The 23304-nt window shown below is 45.7% G+C and overlaps 1 protein-coding gene across 1 annotated transcript in view; it reads right to left on the bottom strand.

Annotated features, from left to right (window-relative positions):
* The window catches only part of ATP11B (ATPase phospholipid transporting 11B (putative)), a 471244-nt gene that overhangs the window by 272405 nt on the left and 175535 nt on the right, over window positions 1–23304 (bottom strand). Inside the window, exons 5-7 of the mRNA XM_086949489.1 lie at window positions 23052–23159; window positions 22785–22913; window positions 10250–10353 (exon numbers count right to left, since the gene is read on the bottom strand). Coding sequence (XP_086805615.1) covers window positions 10250–10353; window positions 22785–22913; window positions 23052–23159 — 341 coding nt within the window. The remainder of the gene's footprint in view (window positions 1–10249; window positions 10354–22784; window positions 22914–23051; window positions 23160–23304) is intronic.

Here is a 23304-nt window from a genome sequence, read left to right as displayed (position 1 = left end):
AATTGTTCTTGTGTGGGCCCCCCTTCTTGAGCCCACTGGTCGAGATTAGCAAGGTCGGAAGGTTGAGCAGGTTCGAGGGGGATGCCCTGGTCGGGGGTCTCGGCGGGGGCGACCGGAGGCGGAGGCGCCGGCCATTCTGGTTCTTCCGGGTGATGGTTGGCACGGGCGGCCATAGACCGGGTGGTGACGCACGCCCAGTCTGGGACGCCCAACATCCCCAAGTGTTCTTTTCGCTCCACGGCTGCCCACGGGGAGCTTTCCAGGTCATTTCCGAGGAGGCAGTCCACGGGGGCGTCGTCTCGGACCGTTACTTTCAACATGCCGGAGACCCCTCCCCACTCAAAGAGGACGCAGGCCATCCGACACAGACTCTCCGAGTTGTCGGCTGATCGTACAGGGCAGAGAATGTTCGGTAGATATTGTTCTGGGGTCACCAGATGACAGCGGACGGCTGTCACACTGGCCCCGGTGTCTCGAAGGGCTTCGGCCCGTTGTCCATTGATGCTCACCCATTGGCTGTACTTCTGGGTGTTAGCGGGTAGGGGGACCCGCGGGACCATGTCTCTTCCCCCTAAGCACGCGAGAGTCATGGCGGCTGGCTCCCACCCTTGATACTCTTGCTCGTCTGTTTCTGGTTCCTCGGAGATCTGTTCTTCCCCTAGTGCCGCGGCGGCCACCTGGCGGGGTCTTGGGCTCGGATACTGCGGGCAGCTTGGGTCATTTGCATAGTGGCCTACTCGTTGGCATCGGTGACATGTAACATTGGCTCTGTATCCCGGTCGCGCCGGGGTGCTGCCCCGGTTGGCCGGGGGGGTGGTGCTGGTAGTGGGGGCGGCCGGAGTGTTGTCTCTTCCTCGTCCTTGGCCCCCTCCTCCTCCTCTGGATCGGTGGTGACCATTGTTGTTCCTGTTCTGCTCGTAGGACCCATTCCGGCCCACTCGGGTGATCTCCCACCGGTCAGCTTCGGCTGCGAGCTGCCGGGGATCGGTTAACTTGCTGTCGAGGAGGTGTTGGCGTAGTTCAATGAAGCAGTTGTTGGACAGATGCTCCCATACCATCAGATTGAACAACTGCTCGTAGGTCGTGACGTTGTTCCCTCTGATCCAGCCTTCGAAGGCTCGGCTGAAGTACGTTACATAGTCCACCCAAGTTGTACCTGGAATGCGTGTGCAGTCTCGGAACCTCTGACGGTACATCTCGGGCGTGAGGCCATAGCGAGTGAGGAGGGCCGCTTTCATATGGTCGTAGGAGGTCATCTGGTGGTCTGGGAGCTGTAACAGAGTATCGCGGCCCTCATTGAGGAATTTGCCCCATAGGCCGGCTCCCCAGTCGGCTCTATCGATCCGGTGCGCAGTCATCGCGATTTCATATGCCTTAAACCATTGCTGGATGTCGTCTTCTCGAAAATATTCTCGGACCACATCCTTGGGGATGTGCACTTTTTTGTCCGTGGTCCCGGGGGTGGACGGTCTGTCGGGCACCCCTAATTCTTTATTCTGTTTGCGCAGGTTGATCTCGGCTAGGTTCCGCTCGTGCTCGTACGTTAGCCTTTTTTCCTCGAGCTCCCTTTGCCTCTGTTTCTCCTCTCTTTCTTCTCGGAGGCGAAGGTGCTCTAAGTTTATTTTTTGCTCGGCCAATTTGAGTTCTATGTCCATCTTGAGTCGGGCCATTTCAAGTTCGTGTAGTCGGGCTTTTTCTCTTTCTTGGATCTCGTCTTGCGAGAGACCCGTTCTTTGCTCTTCAGGGGCCGTGTTGGTCTTTTTCGCGGTGCTTTGCTCCGGGGCTTCGACATCCCCGGTCTCTGCCCAAGATTCTAGGGCATGCTTAAAATCGTCCTTGGTACTTAGTCCGGTGGTAGCGATACCTAGTTCGATGCAGAACTGCTTTAGTTCACGATGGCTGTATTCCTCTAGCTTTTCCATTTGGAACTTCTCAGTTGATCCGCTCTCTTTAGTCGACATTGTTGTTCGTTGTGGGGTGAGCTACTCTCTGTACGTTATGCGGTGATTCGGATCGCGCCGCTGGCCACCAATGTTAGACGGACCGGGAGGGTCGGCCGAGATTACGGGGAGAGGTCTCCAGGGAGAGCCGTCTCCAACGACTGTACAGATAAGTAACTTCCCCCCCACAGACGGACACCACACAAGATTGAAGGTTAACGAGACTTTATATGCACTTCTTAGGTTACGTTGATATAATACAAGGAGGTCTGGACTCAGGGGTCCCCTCGGTTCTGATCTCTGGTTGAGGAAAAGGGTAGCGGGACAGTCTTAGTTACCAATGAGTTCAATAGCTCTCAATCCTCGAGCTCGGCGTGGTTGCTGGTCGGGCCGTGGAGGAGCCAAGCAGGTCCCGAGATGGATGAAGGGTGGTCGGCGGCCCGTGGAGAAGCCAAGCAGGTCCCGATATGGATGAAGGATGGTCGACGGGCCGTGGAGAAGCCAAGCAGGTCCCGATGCAGATGACAGTTACAACGGTCCGCGGCCTCGCCAGCAGATCCGGACGACGGTGAAGGATGAAGGTTACGACGGCTGTGGCAGCGCCAACAGGCAGGATGATGGTGCACAGGACAGAGCTACGGCAGCGCCAGTAGTCCGTCCAGGATGAGTTCTTCTTTCGTCTCTCGACTCCAAGATACAACTGCCTTCCTGTTCTGGAGCTGCCCCAGTTATAGGGCTGGCGTGCTTTGATGTCCGGACCCTCGCACTTGGAGGTCGGGAGGTCCGGGATGAGGGAGTCCAGACACCCAGCAGGAGGGTGGAGCCAGCGCCCGGGGAGGCGATGGGCGAGCGGCACTTGGCGGGGGAGAGCCATCGGCACCTCTTTCTCCCATTGACTTGCCAAGTAGCCCGCTCACCTCCTGGGTGGAGGGTGGTGCCGGAATGTCTGAGGCCGGGCTAGGCCCGGGGTTGAGGTCGATCGGGGGCCAGGCGGCCTCGTGGCGAAGTGTCCAAGATGGCGGCCCGGGCTGGGCGCGTGGGTCGGCCGTGGATCGGACCCACGAGGTTATCATGCTCGAGGGCAGGTGTCCCTGAGGGGACGTAGGACGTGCAATGGTGGTGTGTGGTGCTTGTATGACTGGCTCGGGCTTGGTCGAGCCGGGGGAGAGCGGCCCGTCATGTGGCCTGTCCAACAGGAGGGTTTAGAGGCCGAGGCGGGGTGGACTGACCAGACCTCTGGCCACCCGAACCATCGGTCAGAATTAGCCACGCCCTCGGCCGTGAGGAGGTTGTGGAACTTGCGCTGTATTGTGGTATGGCTGGCATGGCTGAAAGCTCCTTCCGTAGCTACAAAAGGCAGACTGGGGATGTGAGGGCACAGAGAGGCCCAAGGACTTGGCTGTAGCCCATGAGTCCTTAAAGCTTTCCAGCACCATGTCTGCCTCGTCTCAGAAGAGACAGGTGCCATCAAAGGACATGTCCATGAAAGAGGTATGGACGAATCCCGAAAAGCCATAAATTCTCAACCAGGTGTGGCGTTCAACACCCACCACCGATTAAATCCCTCTGCCCAGCCAGTCGTTGCGTCAAGACTATAACGGATGGTCAAATTAGCTGCAGCTCTCCCATTTGACACTGCTTGAGAGAGGACGGCCTGGGCCTCCTCCCGGACCTGTGGCAGCACTTGCACAACCGTTTCCCACTAGGAGTGGGAATAACGGGCCAATAACCATGCGGAGTTTACAGACTGCAATGCAAGGCTGTTGGAAGAAAACATTTTCCTACCCCAACCAGCCAGACTGGATTCCCTGTTTGGAGGAGCGGAAGGGAATGCTCCATGGGAGTAAGAGTCTTGGGCCACCAAGCTCTCTGAGGTTGTGTGGGTTGTGAGGAAACTTGGGCTACCCGGAGCAGGGAGGTGGCAGCAGGAAATTGTCCTATTCACAGGAGCCCCTGTGCTAGGTTTGGACCAAGTTCCCAGTAGGATATATGTAACTGCCTCATTAAAGGGCTGCAAGAGAGAGAAGAGGAGACAACAGGCTGCAGGACCTCAATCAAGATATTAGCCTTGACCGCCATGGAAGGGATCTGAAGGTCCAGGACCTCAGCCGCCCTTCGCATCACCAAAGCAAATGACGCTCCTTCCTCCATAGCCATGGCAGGGGGAGAAAGCATGCCAGAATCTGGAGAGGTGTCTAGTCCACTGGCCACACCCAATTCCTCATACCAGTACATTTCCTGATAAGGCTGGTCTTCTGGTCCAGTGACCCCATCCAATCTTCCCCCCTATCCTAGCCCCTCAGAATAGGGCACAGGAAATGACCTAGGACTTGGGAGTTTCTGTCTGCGTCGGTCGACGCAGTACCAGGTCCGAGTAGTCTGGGATCAGAATGGGTATTATGCCACCAATGGGTACCAGGGTGTTGGGAACATCAGTGTCAGAGAAGATCGTAAGGGTACAACCGGCGTCGGCCCGGCCCGGATCTATAGGGTGACAGAGCACCAGAGTCGCCGGTGCAGGCGCGATGGAGCCCCCCCTCTGACCCCATGGGGCCTGCAGGCGAGCCGGTAGGGTCACGCACCCCAAAATTGAGGTGCTTGGCCTCATAAAATTCTCAAAGTTGGGTAGGCAGGGAGCCGACCCCAGCGCAGGTTCTGAAGAAAGAGGCCAAGAACGCAGAGGGTCCTTTGTCGCATCAGCTGAGGAAAAGTCAAAGAACGCTCTGACTGCCTATGTTTTTGATGCCTCTTACCAAAGTGTCCGGATGATTTGGACAAAGAGGACTGGGGACTCCTGGAGAGGCGCCCGGACCTTCCTCCTGACTGGGACCGTGAATGAGATCTCCTACGAGTCGCGTGACGCAATGTCACTGCTGGGCTGCAAGTAGTTTTAGGGTTCACTCCCTTAAAGCCTTCAGAGTCATTACCAGGCAGTCGGAGCACGACTTCCTGTCATGGTTGCGCACCAGGCACTAAAGGCAAACCAGGTGAGAGTCCGTCACTGACATGGCGTGTTCACAGTCGGAACCTAGAAGTCTTTTTAAACATGCGGGGAAAACAAAAAAAACTACACATCAAAAGGAGTTTGACAAAAGTAAAAAAAAAAGTAGCTTTCTTCACGGATTAGCCCTTGAATAGCACGGAAAAAAAGAATTAAGTCCCCGCACCGAGTTGGCACCTATATAGATGACACGGACGTTACTTCCGCCACAGACAGTGACGCAGACGTAACTTCCACAGCGGACAACGTCATGCGGAGCCAACCAGCGCCACCTACTGGGGCACAGGGGTATTGTTCAGAGAAAAATCTTCTGAATCCAATCTGACACCAAGGAAATTCAGAGATAAGGAATCTGCAGCTAAATGTATCAGATTGTAAAAGCAACACATTAGCATAAGGCAAGACAGCAGTGTATATAATATATACTGCCCAAACTATAAGAGAAAATATAAAATAATAGACCTCTCTTCATTTTTGTATTTCAACTGGAGTTTAATAAGAGCATTCCGTCTGTTAAAGCACCTTCTCATACTTTGTTTGCAAGCCACTTTGATAATTAAAGCAATTAGTTAATCATCTCACCTGCCAATACTGTTGTAAACTTACACTGCCTACAACATGTGGACAGAGCTGAAGCAATGGTTTAACATGTACTCTCACTTTACATTTTGGTTTGGTGCTTTCAATTCATGAATGTTAAAAGTAGGAATACCAAACCTCAAACAGGGACACACGAGAAGTCAGTCAGGTTTATTTTAAATCACAATAATACTTTGGGTTCTAACTGGTTGAGTGGAGGGAGACTGCACTTGCGGAAGTGGCCTAGGGGGACTTCCGGTAGAAACCGGAATGGAGGTTAGCAGTCTAGCTGCCCACCTGTTAGCAGTCTAGCTGCCCACCTCTCTACATAAAAGTGATGCCTGGCTTGACGCGCAGCGGACGTGTGCCGCTGGCGTGCCTAAGGCAAGCCAGTCTGTGCCTGGACGTCGCCAGGAGCTAGAACCCCTGACAGTTTTGCCTCAAATCCTTGTAACATACCTGGGGATTTATGCTCCTACACACGCCTTGAACTTCTAAAAATTAGACACAGCCTATCTAACGCCTGTAGACATTCAGCCTATTCTGCACTTACTATGCCCACAGTTTTGGAAGGCCCTTTTTTCATGTAGACTCTGCAGATTCCAGAGTATGGAACTAGACCAGCCCCGACCAAGAGTATAATACTCGGCCAGAGAAACAGCCAAACTTTCTGCACTGACGAAATTAATGGCCCCTCCCAGACCCTTCATGACAACGAAGGCTGGAATTGTTTCTTGGTCAATGTTAGATTCTTGCCCAAACATGCAGTCAACATTTGGAATCTGCTTTCCTCCAAACATCCCCATATTGGGTTTCTAACTGAAACCTGGATTAAATCCAGTTCAAACCCTGCAATTGCGGTGGCCCTCCCAGAAGGATATTGCATTCAAAAACTCGACAGACCGCGCAGGGTGGGTGGAAGTGTAGCAATCATCTATAAAGATTACATTAAAATCTCCATCTTGGATCAATTGTGTAATGATATACTGGAAATCCTAATCTTTAGAATAGATTTACATCTGCAACACAGCTGAAAAGGAGCTCTTGTATATCGAACCCCAGATTTCTCCTCCCAACTGATGGAACTTATCTCCCTGCATGTCATCTCGACTAGAAATTTCTTGCTTGTAGGAGACTTTAATATCCATAGTGAAAATATTGCTAATCTGGACGCCTCTGCATGTCTAGCAGACCTGGCCACACTTGACCTTACCAAAGCCAATGACGGCCATACTCGCTCTGCAGGGCACACATTCGATTTAATTCTAACTAACTCCCGAACATCCTTTGTGTAGCAACTTGCCCTCTGACATGATCAGACCACTCATTGATTTGATTTCCAAATTTGTAGCCCTAAGAATCGCAATACCCCTAATTCTCACCCCTTGAGGTGGTATAGACAATGGCACAAACTTACAACGGACCAGTTGCAGGAATTAATCCCAGTATCCTGGAATCCTGACTCCGTTAGTGTGGAGGATTGCCTGGCCCGCATCAATACGATCATAAAAACCACAGTGCATCAACTTGCCCCCTTGAAGCAGTGTTCACACTCTACCAGACGCTCCCCACCTCCGGACAGAAAAAAGTCATTGTAAGACTTGAACGGCAATGGCGCCTCTCACATGACCCGCAGAACAAAGAAGTGCTGACACAATACCATAAAAACCTAAAAAATGCTTGCAAAACTCACATTGTGCAGCAACTGGAACAAGCAGGAAATTTCCCCAGAACCCTGTACCAGATCCTAAAATCTTTCACAAACCCCAAGGCGTGTGACAATGAAGAGGCCCCATCCCAAATCGTATGTGATAATATAGCAAATCACTTTACCCAGAAAATGGACACGATTTATAATAAAATCACTGCGGCCAGTGGCTCACAGAAAGGTGCTAAGAGACTACCCAGCGACCATATCAAACACCTCGATATTGGAGAACTTCCAATTACTTACGTATGAAGAAGTAGAATCACTACTAAAGAAAATTAAATCTGGGTCCCCATCAGATGTTATCCCCGCCAGGACCACCTCCCTGCTCTCCAAGCAACGCGCTGCCCCTAATTGCTACATTCTCAACAGCTCTATGAAGAAAGGAAGGCTCCCTCTTGAATGGAAAGCCGCGCAAATCATTCACATCCGGAAAAATCTTAAATCTCCCATCGACAATGTTTCAAGCTATCGCCCCATTGCTATGCTCCTCCTCCGGAGCAAGTTTTTGGAAAAGCACATTAACAAATACCTCTCCAAATTTGTTGAAGCCTCGAACTGTCCAGAAGTCTCTCAATCGGGGTTTCAGGCCAGAGACAGTACAGAGTCTGCCTTGGTAGCAGTAACTGATAACATCAGAATGTCTTTGTACAATGGTCAAGCAGTACTTCTGGTGCTGCTTGACCTATCTGCGGCATTCAACACCATTTCACACCAGGTCTTTCTTAGGAGACACCGGGACATCGGCCTCCAAGGTAATGCGCTGAAATGGTGGTCTAACTTTGTCTGATAGAACCCAGATGATTAATTTGGGACCTTTTCGTTCTGAGACCACAAGAGTGACCAAGGGAGTACCTTAAGGGTCCTGTTTGAGCCCTACTTTATTCACATCTATGTTACACCCTCGGCGGGATTACTAAGGAATCTAGGATCCTTCCATTTCCTATGTCGATGATACTCAGCTCCTACTCTCCTTTGACAAAACTAATCCCAATACTCAGGCCGCCTTTTTGGAAGGCATGAAGGTAATTGCGGATAGGATGAGTGACAACTTTCTCCAGCCTAACGCAGAAAAATTGGAGATTATACTGTTCGGGGAAGCGATGTTGAGTTGGACTCCAAACTGGTGGCCAGGGGAATTGGGCCCGCTCCGACTCCAAAAAAAGGTGGTCAAAAACATGGGCGTCCGTATAGATCAAAACTAACACTAGAAGAGCATGTCACCCCCACTGCGGGGGCATGCTTTCACACACTGAGACTACTTCGAAGAGTCTTCCCCTTTTTACCCTCTTCTACATGGAAAGTTTTGATTCAGGCATTAGTGCTAAGCCGCCTGGACTACTGCAATGCCCTGCTGATCTCAGCCAACAAAGTTTCCTTAAATAAACTGCAGGTAGTCCAGAACACTGCCGCCCGCCTAGTTGCCAACGCCCCTCCCATACCACTTTTACAACAACTGCATTGGCTCCCAGTGCAGAAGTGGATTAAATTCAAGATCTGTTGTACGGTTTATACATCTCTGCATGACATGGGTCCGAGTTACCTTTCACATAAACTTGTAAGGTACCTGCCTTCCAGGTCCCTTCGGTCAGGATCAAAATCACCATTTTGCATCCCACAATTTAGAAAAGCTAGCCTTTTCCATGTTGAAACTAACTCCCAATTCATTTACAACAATGCCCAGACTACCTGAAATTTAGACAACTGCTAAAAACCTCTCTGTTCTGATGAAAGTCATCTTGGTTGACGGTAGCAGTCACAGTATGGAGATACCCCTGCTGGGGTGATTCAGGCGCTTTATAAGCTAATAAATATCAAATGGCTTGCATGTTCCCCCTGCTCCTGGCACATCAATTCATGGCAGTTAAAGTCCCAATGCAAGGATGTTTCTACTGTAGCTAGATCACAAAGACCAATGGCTTTCCTTTCCCTACATGAGCCTGCGTCTCCATGGTCTCTGACATAGCTATATCACTTATAAGTCCATAGGATATTCTCATACAAGCAAGTACTGAATTCACTTGGCACTAGGAAGCTTAATTATTTGGCCTTACAGCTAACTGAGGCATAAACATTTGCTCTGTGCACTCAAACTTATCTTAACTATTCCACTCGAAGTGCCCCTCTTTTGTTGAAGATTGCAGATAGCACATCGCACAAGGAAGCTAGTTTTTGTTTGTAACAGAGTTTAGCCCTGCTGACCAGGCTGTGAACTCCTGCAGTCCAGAAAATGTGCTTATGGTATTCCTTTATAGGGTTTTACCTAAATTAGGAGCATAAAAGGTTAGTGATGTAATATGAGCGCCAATCTCGTGTTTATCTTACTGTTATATTACTCACAGCCTCACCTTGTTCAAATATTTATGCAATGAGAACAACTGCTATGGTAAAACTCAGTTGGGTGCTCAGGTGCTTCTTCAGATTCAACCCAGCACACAAAATACATCCCCCATACACCTTGCTATTCAATGAACATTTACAATTGGATGGAAATGTTTTAATTCTTCCGAACCACTGTTAACACCTTTGGGCTATTGAATCAAAACGAAATGGGCCAAATCTACAAACCATATCTCTCTTCCAAATGCAGAAAGGACAGAATTAGCTTGAAATAGGTGAGATGCCAATTACAACATACTATATTTACTGATGTTCAGTCACATTAAAGTAACCCACCTTCAAAGACTTCAATGCAATGCCGATCAAGCAAGGAACCCTACTTGGACAGTGGCTCAGAAATGATTCCTTCTTTACACCAAGCCTGCAGTCTTAGCAGAGAAGAACTTTTTCAGCGTATCGCCCATTCAATTATGCACAACCCCCAGAGAAATGTTTCTGCATATAACCCTACTGATTGAGCCACAATTTCTCAACACTTCTCAGCAACAAATCAGTCAATTATTCAATCAAATTTAAAATACACTTAAAACGCCTAGTTACATTAAAACGACATCCTTTCATCATTAACAGAATACTTTCATAAGCTTTATTACATATCCGTGGTTTGCCTGGATTGGGTACCTGTAAAGGTCTGCTTCTGGCTGCTGACACTCCACAATTGCTGAAAGTGTATCCAGGTTGGAAACAGACTGTAATACTGCGGTTTCAGGAACTGCAAAATGTGTCTGAAAACAAAAACAGAAGTTGTTTTAAGTAGTAAGAACTCAATAAGGTATTCATACAGTACAAAGCAGTCCATTCGAACAGTAGCTGCATTCTACATTCAATGACAAGTGAAAGAGTGCCATAACATGTCCTCACTGAAAAAAGAGCCTCCAATAAGGGGCAGAATCAATTTCTTCCTTTTTCAACTAAGCTTCTCCATTGGGCTACTGAAGCTTTCCAACAGCACAAGAGCTAGGAGGAACAGGACCACGTCTGTCAGCAGATCTATGAGGTTCTGTCAGATGTTACCACATTTCCAGAATCTGTGACCGCGCCCATAGGGCACAATGAGCAGACACTAATTTTATATATTGCAAGGTACTATGAGAAGAGGCCATGTTTGCTACCACCAGTAGAGATTAGAGAATGTAAAAGCAAAATACTACATAGAATAGGTTACTGAAACAGAGGATGTAAACAAATTACTCAAAATGACGGCGCACAAAGTTAAAGTAAAATTATAGAAAATTAATAAATTAAAGAGTAATCAGGAAGAATGTGTTGTAAGTCCAGTTGCAGAGATGTATTTTAGTAGGTTCATTAAGCCTTAATTGCAGGTTAAGTTATTGTAGAGCAGTCCCACCAGGAGTAGCCTGCTTGCTGCTCAGCACATACTCTGTCACACTTCACCTCACAGGCACCCAAACATTCCATTCAGCATCACCACGACAACATTCCACGCAGAACTTTCACACTGGCTGAGCAGCTAGGGAGAAAATAACAGGATATTTACATATACAGGATACTACATATCCTCCCCTCTTATTAAACACAAAAAAACTGCAAACCTGAATAAGGTTTTAACACAAAAAACCAGAACAAGAGAAAATATACTGAAGTACACAAATGCAAGCAGGAATAAAGCTTAAACCTGAAAGAGCCATAATACATATACAATGATAAAGCACAGTAAGCATCAAAGAACAATATAAATAAGATGCACAGAAAAATATATAAGATGCAATAGATAAAAGTACAAGATAAGATGATGAAGATGCATGGAAAAATACACAGGAAAAAAATAAAGAAATAATTGAGAAGCACTGAGAAGATGCGTAGATAAATATACAAGATAATATATCACACATCCCCCCTCTATAAATTTCATAAAATATGGCATACAAATATGGCAGAAGAAGCATGTTAGCTGAACTACACAATCACACCTATGACTACCACCAATTACACTCAATGGCCAGACAGGCATGAGAGGTGTCACGACATAGAACGCATGAACTAGCAATAAGAAACGCTTGGTAAACACATGTATTGCATAAAAGTGATGGGTGAATAAAACCCATACCTGCTCCTCACTAAAGGGCAGCTAAACAAAACGTGTAGCACAAGGTGACTTACACACCATAAAAAAACGTTTAGCATAGGGTAACTTGTGCCCTGTTTAATTATTCATCATGTAAGGGTATGAAACCTGATCTGCATAAATGGGACTAGAACCCATTGGACACCCACAGTGTAAAGATGTAAATTGTATAAATAGGACTTACACCCATTTCCATCCCCCATGTAAGGGTGTGCAAAACATATAGAAATAGGGGAAAACCATCCACCTAGTGATCCCTCATGCAAGGGTAAACAAATAAATTTTGAAAATGGGCACCACCTACCTATAAACAAGTTTGGAAACAAACCAGCCCCCTCACGACACAAGGGATATCTCATCCAGACTGCATGTAACCACAATGAACAACTCTGTAGTATGGGCATTATAAATTAAGCTACGCAGAGCGAAGATATAGTAGTATTACAAGATTAAAATGAAGCTTCTGGTTGTTCTGTGTGAGGAAAATAAAAAACAAAGAGTGACAAGAAAATGAGTTGGCGATTAACAGCATCTGAACGTTTATGGCGTAGAGTGTCCTGCCAGTCAACAAACTCTTGAAGGATGAACACACACAATTGTTTGAAACAGACGCAGGTCACATAGTGCACCAAAAGACTCCTGACACTTGTTTGGAAAGAGTGATTTGCAGTTACTTCAGCAAAGCCTTTCAGTAATCTTTTAAAAACATTAACCAGAGGTTACTCTGTGGCTTGCCGGCTGGTACAATATGTCTTGTTTTAGAAATGCTTCCAAGAACACCAACTAGCAGCATAATCGCGACAACGTCAGCCGTAGCACCCTGGCTATGTCTGACAAAGCTGCTGGCAGACCTAACTGGGTAGAACAGACTTGCGGGCTTCAAAAAAGATGGCGTTAAGTCTCAAATGGGGTCAACCCAGAATCCCTAAGAACCTGGGCAGTTAATCAATACTTTAAACAATTGGTTCCTTCGGGTGTACAGCATTTCTTTTACTTACTCATAATGTATGTAGTGTATAGAGCAAAGATCAGAATCCAACACCATCTATGTATTTATGTACTATTTTATGAATTATAGTCATTCATAAATACTCTTTATAAATTGCAAGATAGGCTGTACAAAAAGGTGATAAAACAGTGCAAATAGTGACTTATAGTGCCTTGCTGAGTAACCTACCAGACGAACGCTGATGAACGCTGACTCCTGCTGAGCCCGTTGAACCTGCGACTCTTTGCCTGCACTCTGGTCTCCCTCCCGCCGCCGCTGTAGTTCATCTCGCGGCCGCCGAGCAGAGGGAGACTACACCTCCCAGCGTGCCCAGCGACCCGGAAGCCAGCACCGGGGTCACCGCGCACAGAGGCGCTTCAAATTGACGGCGCCCTCGGTGGAGTGGGTGCCTTGCTGAGTAACCTACCAGACGAACGCTGATGAACGCTGACTCCTGCTGAGCCCGTTGAACCTGCGACTCTTTGCCTGCACTCTGGTCTCCCTCCCGCCGCCGCTGTAGTTCATCTCGCGGCCGCCGAGCGGAGGGAGACTACACCTCCCAGCCTGCCCAGCGACCCGGAAGCCAGCACCGGGGTCACCGCGCACGGAGGCGCTTCAAATTGACGACGCCCTCCGCGTCGCGGGACGCCCGGACGAAGCCCGGGCAAAGGGCGGGCCGTCTGAGGCCGTCCGAGGTTGGACTAGGTTGGGTTGGGCTAGGGACCCTGCCCGAAAATTCCTTCGAACACTTTCTGGATACAGACTGGCTTGGACTACATTGGGTAACTGAAACAATTACTGAGTTCTGTGAGTAAACATATTGTTCTGAGTGTATTGCCCTTCCTAACCATGCCCGGGAAAAAGCAAACCCCAGTCAATAACACCATAGATAACTATCTTTTCCAAGTTGTGGCAAAAATAAATAGCGACAGGCGATCCTCGTTGGGATTGGATTCATCTAATCAATCTCCTCTGAACGATAAAGAGATAGAGGATTCTTTTGCACTACATAATAGCAGTACATCTGGTGTGGTACATGATTCTTTTCATGATATAAACACCATCCAGCCTAGTGGCATAGTTGCTATTACTGAAGATAATAGTGACAGTGAAGTGGTGACAGTGATATCCACCAATAACGAGTCCCCTCTCCCTGCTCTAGCCCCTGTTCCAGCCCCGAGGGTTACTGGGGGCAAAATAAAGGTTATGCCTAAACGGGGGGGTTTAAGGTCTGGTAGAAATAAAGTTGCAACCCCACCAAGGAAAATACTTGAGGATGAGGAGGATGATCGGACTAATGAAGCTTATGTGACCCTCTCCAATGCTCAATTTAATAAACTATGGAGCATGATGGACATAAAAATTAAAGGTATAGTCAAACCCCTGGTTAGTAAAATAGACAAATTAACCGCTGAGGTTAATAGACTGGGAGGTTTATTAGAGAAAACTCTGGTGGAGGTAGGAAATCTCCCTGAAGTAGTTGTGTCTAGGGTAGAGCCATTAATGAGTAAAACACCCTCTGGTGAAAATAGTGGACCTATTCCTATCCCTGCGCCAAATCCGCTAATGGTACCACTGACTAATCCACTTGCTGGCAAAACGGAGGTTGTCTTTTTTGGCAAACATATTCGTCCTCCCTCTGACTTGTGGTGGCCTCCTGAAATGGGTCCCCCCCCTCCTCCTAGCACCTATGCGAAGAACTTAGGTGTCAGATGGGACGAGGGTCTCTCCTTTTCGTCACACATACAACAAGTCACAACTGGCTGTCTTTTCAAACTTAGGAACCTTCGGAAGTTCCTTGCGCTTTTGCCAGCAGACTGCCGAAAAATGGTAGTCCATGCAACAGTTACATCCAGATTGGACTACGCGAATGGCCTATATCTTGGCCTACCCAAATACTTGGTACATCGCCTGCAGATCGTGCAGAATGCGGCTGCGAGACTGCTAAAACACATCCCTTTTAGACAGCATGTCTCTCCGCATCTACACGACCTGCATTGGCTCCCTGTGGCTAGTAGAATAAAGTTCAAAGCTCTAACCTTGGCGTTCAGAGCACTTAAGGGGTCCTGTCCTGATTACTTAAAACTTAGACTCCCCAGGTATCACCAGGAGAGGCACCTGCGTTCTAACGCTCGGCTTCAGCTCCTTGTCCCTCGCGCCAAAAAAGCCAGACTCGGTGGCAGGTCCTTCTCTGCTAACACGGCAATTCTTTGGAATACCCTGCCGGTCGCCATCCAAGCTGCCACGACTGAATCCTGTTTCAAGAAGCTAATAAAGACCTGGCTTTTTGCCCAGAAAAAATAAGCACTCTCCCCCCTTTTTTTGTTTTTCCTGCCTAACAAGAGTTGCCCACCTAGCGCCGGGACACCTCCTTGTGAGGTAGCTGTTCGCGTTTTAGAAATATCAGTATTATTATTATTATTATTATTATTGGTGCCGCAGGTGTTGTACCCCCCGTTCCTACCACTGCTGATTTCAATACTGGGAAAGGGTCTTTTGAGCTTATGGTAGAAGCTTCTCCATTAGTTCTCGTCCTTGCAAATGTCCCCCCATTGGAACCAGGGGAGGTTGAATCTACATCATCTTTATTACATCAATCTTTATCGTGGCATACTAACAACATGGTAATATCTCCCTGGGGAAAGCAGCAATTATCTGAAGAACTTGTAAATGCCAGAAGGGTAGAGTGGATTGGTAATAGGGTCAAGAGGTTTAAGGGGGATTGTGTTGTCCTTAACTTCTCTGACCCTGAGGTATTGCCAAACATCTTGCCCAACATCTTACCTCCACAGCGAAGATCAACTTCGATTGTTCCACTGACTTGATTTTTTCTATCCTCGGAAAGGAAGAGGCCCGAATCCTAGTACTTTAAGAACAAAATGGAACGTTGTGACCAAAAGGGGCAGTAATGATGTTGGTTTTACTGAGTGGGGACTAGGCTTGGAAAATAGATTCTCTGCCCTCTCAAACCTGAATGCCTGTGACTGACAACCATTTAACCCTAAGCCTTTGTTGCAAACTACACTTGATGCATGCACTACTGGGGAGCTTGGTGATCTAGTAGGCGCTTGAACTGAGATTGTCAACCCTGTGGACACGGTTGGACCAATCAATGAAAATGTAAATAACAATGGTATTGACGACATGGTGTTGAATGGGATTGTCTCTAGCCCTAAACTTGAAATGGCATACGGTACTGGGAATCTATTATCCTGGAACGTGGCTGGGCTATGCTCCAAGCTGGACTGAGGAGACTGGTTTGGGTTTGTTAGCAAGTACGATGTTTGTATTTTTCAGGAGACATGGGCCTGTGATCCTGTTTTTGCTTTGGGGTACCTAAATGTCTATGTACCAGCCATCAAGGGCCCAAAAGGGCGCCCGATGGGGGGGCCTTACTATATGGGTCCGACAGTCCCTAAAGGCTGTAGTAAAAAGTGTGGAGCTTGATCAAAAAGATATCCAGCTCATTAGACTCCTGAGTGATACATCCATTTCCCTTGACATCTATAACATATATGTCAGAAGTGGAAATACAGGAAAATCTGAGGTCCTTCTTACACTGTATAATCTTCTTGAGACACATTCTAGTAGTAAGAACATAATAATTGCAGGCGACTTAAATCGTACGTTTGAACCTCTAGATACCGGCGAGGCTTTCTTAGGTACAGAGGAAGATAAGCAATGGGATATTCCCATACTAGATACTACTCCAGTAACTCGCTGGACTGAGGATATTTTAGGTCTAAATGCAATGTGCCTCGAACAAGGGTTAAGAGCTCTGAATGGCAGGACAAAGTCAGATAGAGTACCAGCTATGACTTTCAATAATGGGAGAAACAAAAGCCGTATTGATTATGTTATCTGTAGCATGTCCCTTTGGTCAACTGTTAGTGATATGGTTGTAATGGAAAGGCTTGAGAGTGACCATAACCCTTTATGTGTTTTTCACAAATGGTGGTTGTCCGAAGGTATTGTTTCTAATCCCCGTGATGATCTTCTACCCCCACTGATTGTACCAACAAATTACATGCGCAGGTTGAGGTGGACAAGTGTCAGGACAGACCAGCAGGTCTTAGAAAAAATAGGAGTTGCGACTGACAAGGCTATCATGGCCCTAGAGTGTGTGGCAGGGAATCCTCCGGGTTGAGATGACACTACAAAAGTACATGAGAATCTCTTTAAAGAAATTAAATGTTACTTTTTAAAACCTGTAAGTAGAAAGAGGGTATGTGCTTATAGAGCTGCTAAGTGGTATAATCATGATTGCAAGGTGGCACGAACCTCTCTGGGAGCCGCAATTAAGAGTAAAAATTTGGGGGCTATTCGATCTGCCAGGAAGAATTATAAAATCTGCATTGCTAAGGCGAAAAGAGATTGGGACGAAGCCCATTGGAACAAATTGAAATGTGCAAGTGATCGAAAACACTCTAGATTATTTTGGCACATTGTCAAATGGGGTCAAGAAAGGTCTGAAGAGGCAAGTAACAACAATGTCCCACAGGATGCCTGGGTCAAATTCTTCAGTGACCGGTATGCTACTAGGGACCAGATTGTAACTAGCATTTGCCCTACTCATTTATTTGCAGAAGACAATGTCTTCACGCAGAGTGAAATACGGTCTGCCCTCAAAACTGTACATAGCGGTCGTGCTCCTGGCACAGATGGGGTCCCAGCGGACGTTTTTCTAAATGACACTGGAAGGTGGTGTAAATATATTTACTTGCTAATAAACCACATTACCAAGGGTGCAGATATCTCGGTATCATGGAAGGGTGCTGTAATCATTCCTGTGTATAAAAAGGGAGATCGTGCCCAGCCTTGCAACTATCGCCCAATCAGTTTAATTGATACTGTCCAAAAAATCGTGGGGCGAGTGATTGTAAACAGATTGCTCGACTGGGCGGAGGAACACAATATTTTATCTCCCTTCCAGGCTGGGTTCCGCAGGGCAACTAGTACTGTGGATCAAGTCTTTCGATTCCAATTGATCCACTGGAGGACCGTGGTGCTAGGTGGAGGCAGTCTTCATGCGGCATTTGTCGATTTGCGGGCTGCCTTTGACCTGGTACCAAGGGCGAAGCTGTGGGAAGTGCTTGCGGCTTTAGGGGTCCCAGGGGTCTTGCTGACCTTGATCATGAGATTACATGAAGGTACTTATGCCAAAATTCAATGGGGTGGGTACGGTAATGACACTGCCGAATTTCCTGTTGAGCGTGGGGTTCGGCAAGGGTGCTCAATGGCACCAACACTGTTCACCCTTTTTATTAACGGTATTGTCCCCCGCATGCAATCACAGGTAGTGGATGCTCCTTCTCTCGCAGGTGTAAAAGTTCCTATTTTAATGTTCGCCGATGACACGTTAATTTTATCTAAAACCCCAAGTGGTCTGCAAAAAGCATTGGCCATTTTTGATAAGTTCTGTGGGGATCACGGTCTGGAGGTGAATGCGTCTAAAACAAAACTCATGGTTTTTAATCCACATAGAAATTTTAAATCCAAAATTATCATGAGTGGACGCATTCTTGAGGTTGTAAAATCATTTACTTACCTGGGGATCCATATCTCTAATGATAATAGGTGGAACCAACATCTAAATATTGCAACATTAAGGCACAAGCAACTAGCTGGTACCATTATAAAGGAGCATAAGAAATCGCTGACCAAACCTATTAAACCACCCCTGATTATATACGAGGCAAAAGCAATTGGGTCAGTATTGTACGGGGCTGAGTTGTGGGGGCATGAAAATCTGCATGAGCTTCAAACTTCAGAGAACAAGTTCTTTAGGAAACTTACCGGTACTCCACAGAGTAGTCCGTTATTGCCTCTGAGATATGAGCTTGGCAGGAGAGAAATCTCGGAAATGGGTAAACTGCGACCGATTCTATACTGGCGTAGGCTCTGGACCACGCCTGAGCTCTCCCACTATGCGGATGGGTTCATTGATGTCATTAAAGCAGATCGCTTTAATAAAATTAGCTGGTTCAAATCATTAAAACTTGCACTATTTGAACTAGGGCTAAATGCATTATGGTCTGATCCAGCTGGGGCATCATTTCCCACTAAGACAAACCTAAAAAATATCTTTTGGGAACGGGTTGATAATAGGAGTTTGCTCAGTACTAACAGCGGGTCCATGACCACCAGTTTCCTCGAGGTTAAACTGTTCCCTATATATGAATTGTATTGGGATTACATATCCAACCCTATGGATAGGAAATTGTTTTTTCAACCAAGGGCTGGCTCTCTCCCTCTCCGTAATCTAACATCTAAGTGGAGGGTAGGAGGTCCAGCTACTTGTCCAGTCTGTGGGGAAGGAAACGAAACCCTTGGTCACTTTTTGTTCTCCTGTAAAGTATATTTTGCTCCAAGGCGAGTCTGGTTGGCACCTATGTGTAAGAATTTGGGTACCAAAAGCAGTATGGTAGCTTTGCGTATTGTTAGATCTACTACTCTGACTTGGATCACAATTGCCACCGCAAAGTACCTGGGGTGGGCGTGGGTAATAAGGCAGAGATTGCTAGTAGGGTAACTACTCTCTGACTAGTCGTTCAGAGACTGCTAGATCATTGTCTATTCTCTGTATTGGTTCAATTCATGTGTCATTTGGAATGAAATTTTGACGATTTTAGCTCAATGATATTGTAATCTGTTTTAACTGTTTTTTAATAGTAATGAACTTTACACCTGTGATTATGTATATTTTACTTGAAAGATAATTGCTTTTTTTCAATGAGGCATGTGCTTACGCCAAATATGACTTGTAATGTAATTGTCTTTTTTACTACGTGTTTGTATGTCTGCTTTTATGAGTAACAACTCGAATAAAGCACTTTTGAATTGAATTGACTTATAGTGCTCAGTGCTGGCGGCGCAAAAGTGACCAAACAACTGTACAATGATTATATACAAGGGGAATACAAACAGTAATTTAACTTGGTCTGTACTGTTTCAATTATACCACTGTACACTGCATATGTCAATATTAAATACAGGATATTGATACAACAGATCCACTCATTCGTCGACGTTTCGACCCTCTGCAAGCGCACATGGGGCGTCAGACACGGGTCTTCATCAGGACTGAGGGGGACAATGAACAGCCAAAGTGATTAAAAAAGATGGTTTTAATTGGAGTATTCTAGAACTGGCAGTAGGCTTCTAATGCCTATGCTAACAATAACTGCACTCACCTTCATGTCTGAGTGTTATACGATGTGGCTGGAAGAGTTTCCTTAACATCACTTGCAGGGTCTATACATAAAACGCAACGTGGCTTGTCTCAGACAAAGAATTGAAACTTGTTCCTGGGCACAAGAGAATCCACACGATGTAAGAAGACACATGCCCTGGCTGTGTGGCCCGACTGATGTAGAGGCCACTTCAGCTGGGAGACTTTAAAGCATTGCGTCTCTCCAGTTCTTGGTTACCTTAATTTTCTATAAAAGTTCTTCTTTCTGTAACTTCCTTTGTAGTACGCAGAGTTTTTCTTTACTTTAATCGTCACCAAAAATGTGTAGAAAGCCAGTAACCGAGACGTATTTTAGTAGCTTTATTTAGTCTTAGTTGCAGGTTGCTAAGTTAATGTAGAGCAGCATCACGAGGAGCAGCCTGCCTGCTGCTCAGCCCATACTCCAAATGTCACCTCACAGGCACCCAAACATTCCATTCAGCTTCACCACACCAACATTCCACGCAGGTCATTCACACTGGCTGAGTAGCTCGGGAAAAGGTAACAGGATAATTACATATACAGGATACTACAGAATGCCACATTATAATTAATATCAAATTGTTTTTACAAAGACACAGGACCATAGGAAAACCAATTTCAACTATATAACTTGCGTGTTTGTTACTTATTCATTTGAATGCTGTGAGCCCATGTATCGATTTAATGACTGGCATGTATAGATCAAATGGAATATTCATACTATTTACGGGGATGATTCTGTTGGTTTACGTACTGAATGTATTTTGACATGAAACACATTTCTTCATTAAAAACAAAATCAAAAACATTCTAGGAATGCCCTAGATCTAGCGTTTTGACATTGACAATGCTTATCTTGTGTTGTCATGGCTGTTAAAAAAACTATTGCTGAGGGAGCTGCCAGACCTTGACCAACGTAAGTAAAAAAACCTAAAAGAAATGTTTCTCCTCTCTAGAGTCTAAAAGCACATATTATCATGGTTGTCCTTGGCTTTATTGAAGCTACTTGGAGCTGGATGTGCTCCTTGTGAATGAACAGAATGTCGTCATTCAAATAATGACTTAAATGGGTTGATCCATTGCCCTATTCTGTAGTAGACTGAACGCCAATATAAGTAATAAAATAATAATGAAATATTCTATATACATTTTCAATGTGCTTTTGGGAACTTAAGTACTTGTAAAATGACAGGAGTCTATGCCATTGATTTAGATATTTCTAAATCAATACCAAGAGTTTAATCACAGTTTGAAATGTTACTTGATAAAAACTCCATCTGATTAAGACTCTAGCTAAAGAAAAACGACATCAAAATGTTGCCTTTCTAAACTAAATAATCTAAAACCCAATTTATACAACTTCATTTTCTTGTTGAAATATTTACATTTTCAGGGGCAAGGGTGGAATGTGAAACGCACACAATGTGATGGGAGGCTGCTTGCAATAAGTCGAACCACTGGCAATCAATTTGGGTAGCATCCCAAAACATCGTTCTTCAGCTCAACATGCCACCTCACTTTGGACCTGGCCATATACAAATCAGTCTTGACCCTGCCCCTCATGGGAACAGTCCAGTCCGAACTGCCAGGACAAGTCCTCCCTGTACTGGAACACAAGCAGCACAGGACCAGTTCCGCTCTAGTTGTGGGCTCATCAGCCGGGTAACAGCTGGGTTCCAGTGACACAGTGAGCATGGGACCCACGTCTGGGAATACCCATGCCACTAAGGCAGTACATGAAACACACAAAAGTGGCATGGGTATGCCCAGACGTGGGTCAAGGCTGATTTGCATATAGCTGGGTCCAAACTGAGATGGTATAGTGAGCAAAAGATTGATGGGTTAAGACACTATCCCAACGATTGCCAGTGGTAAACAAATTGTAAGCATTCCACTCGGCACCTTATATTTGTTGCAAAGTTGAAGGGTATCAGAGAAGAATACATTATGTCTGTTAACCCACATTATTATTTCAGACAGCAATCATTATGTGGACCGATCTGGTGTCACAATTGGATGTCTCAGACCCTCTCACTAATTATGTGGCACTAATCAATAGCAGTTCAGTTTAAGCAACAAGCCTGGAGTTTAAAAACATGTTTTTTTATCTCCCATGCCCTCAATGGACAGAATAAACATAGTGCAGAAGAAACCCCATTTAGTCCCGCAAACATCCGAATAAGCTATCAGAAGTGTTTGTAGACACAAAAGTAGTAAATTGTGGGACTACTACTTTTTTACCTCTGGCTCACTTTCAATGTCTTCACATTTAGACTGTGTTCATAAAAAAGATGAATAGTCAAGCTTTGTCAATGTCTTTACTTTTTTTTTAAAGTACGGTCTGAACATAAATAACTGCAGCCCTTGTGTGTGCTTAGAATCATAATCACATTGAGGTGGCCTTGCAGAAGTGAGTGAAATACGAATATTTTAAGCTTAATTAAACATTGTATGAATTCCATGCAATTAGATGAGAAGCTTCTTTGTCTAGAAGTGCTTTCTCAGCAACTGCTACTTCAGCGCATGTAGAAAAATCAAGTACTGAGGGAAGAAACTCAAAAATAATTCTTAGCTTTATCTTGATACAGATCCAAAGCATTCATAAAATCTTTAAAAAGAAAAGAATTTGATTTTAAAGAGGAGACCAACTTCAGGGTAGGCGCATACCATGTCTAACACCTCAATCTTACCGATTAGTGATCAGCATTGAGGTTCAATTTTGCCACTACCCAAGAAGAATAAGGAAACACAAAATAGATTAAAGTTAAGCACCCTAGGTTCACTACACGCATCCCAAACAATACAATAAGCAATTGAATTATTCAAGTAAAGAAAGGGAGTGCTTAACAGAATGCTAACAATTACCAACCTTAAGGTTAGTTTCTCCATCCAAGCTAGCAGTAGTGACATGGCATGAACCTTCAACTCTCTCCGAGGACAGCAGCACCAAATCGGCAGGAAAGGTCTCATCTTTGGCTACTCGGACTATATCACCAACCTAAAAATATAAATGAAAGAAAATTTGATTCAAACTGAAAAGTCAATCATTATGTTAACATTTGAAGTATCACCTAGCTTAAAAGAAACATTCCTCTGTTGGATCAAACAAAGTTAGTGCTGTTTCTCAGACACTCACCCTAATGTTCTTTGATCTGGTTTTAACAAGGCCACCACTTCGGACAACATACACTGGAGCTCCGTTAACTTCATTGTCAGCTTTGTGTCGTAACCAGTCTTCATAGCCCTAAACAGGCAAAACATTTTTAATACAGGTATTGCTTTGACTTGATCTATGAATAATTACAACTACATTTTGAGACCGAGACTTAAGTAGCACCAGACATTTGCAGTGACAGAGGAGCATAGATACTAAGCAGCTGTGGCAAACA

The sequence above is a fragment of the Lissotriton vulgaris genome, unplaced genomic scaffold, assembly GCF_964263255.1.
Source record: "Lissotriton vulgaris unplaced genomic scaffold, aLisVul1.2 SCAFFOLD_1627, whole genome shotgun sequence".
NCBI lineage: Eukaryota > Metazoa > Chordata > Amphibia > Caudata > Salamandridae > Lissotriton > Lissotriton vulgaris.
This window is presented reverse-complemented; position numbering and strand designations above follow the sequence as displayed.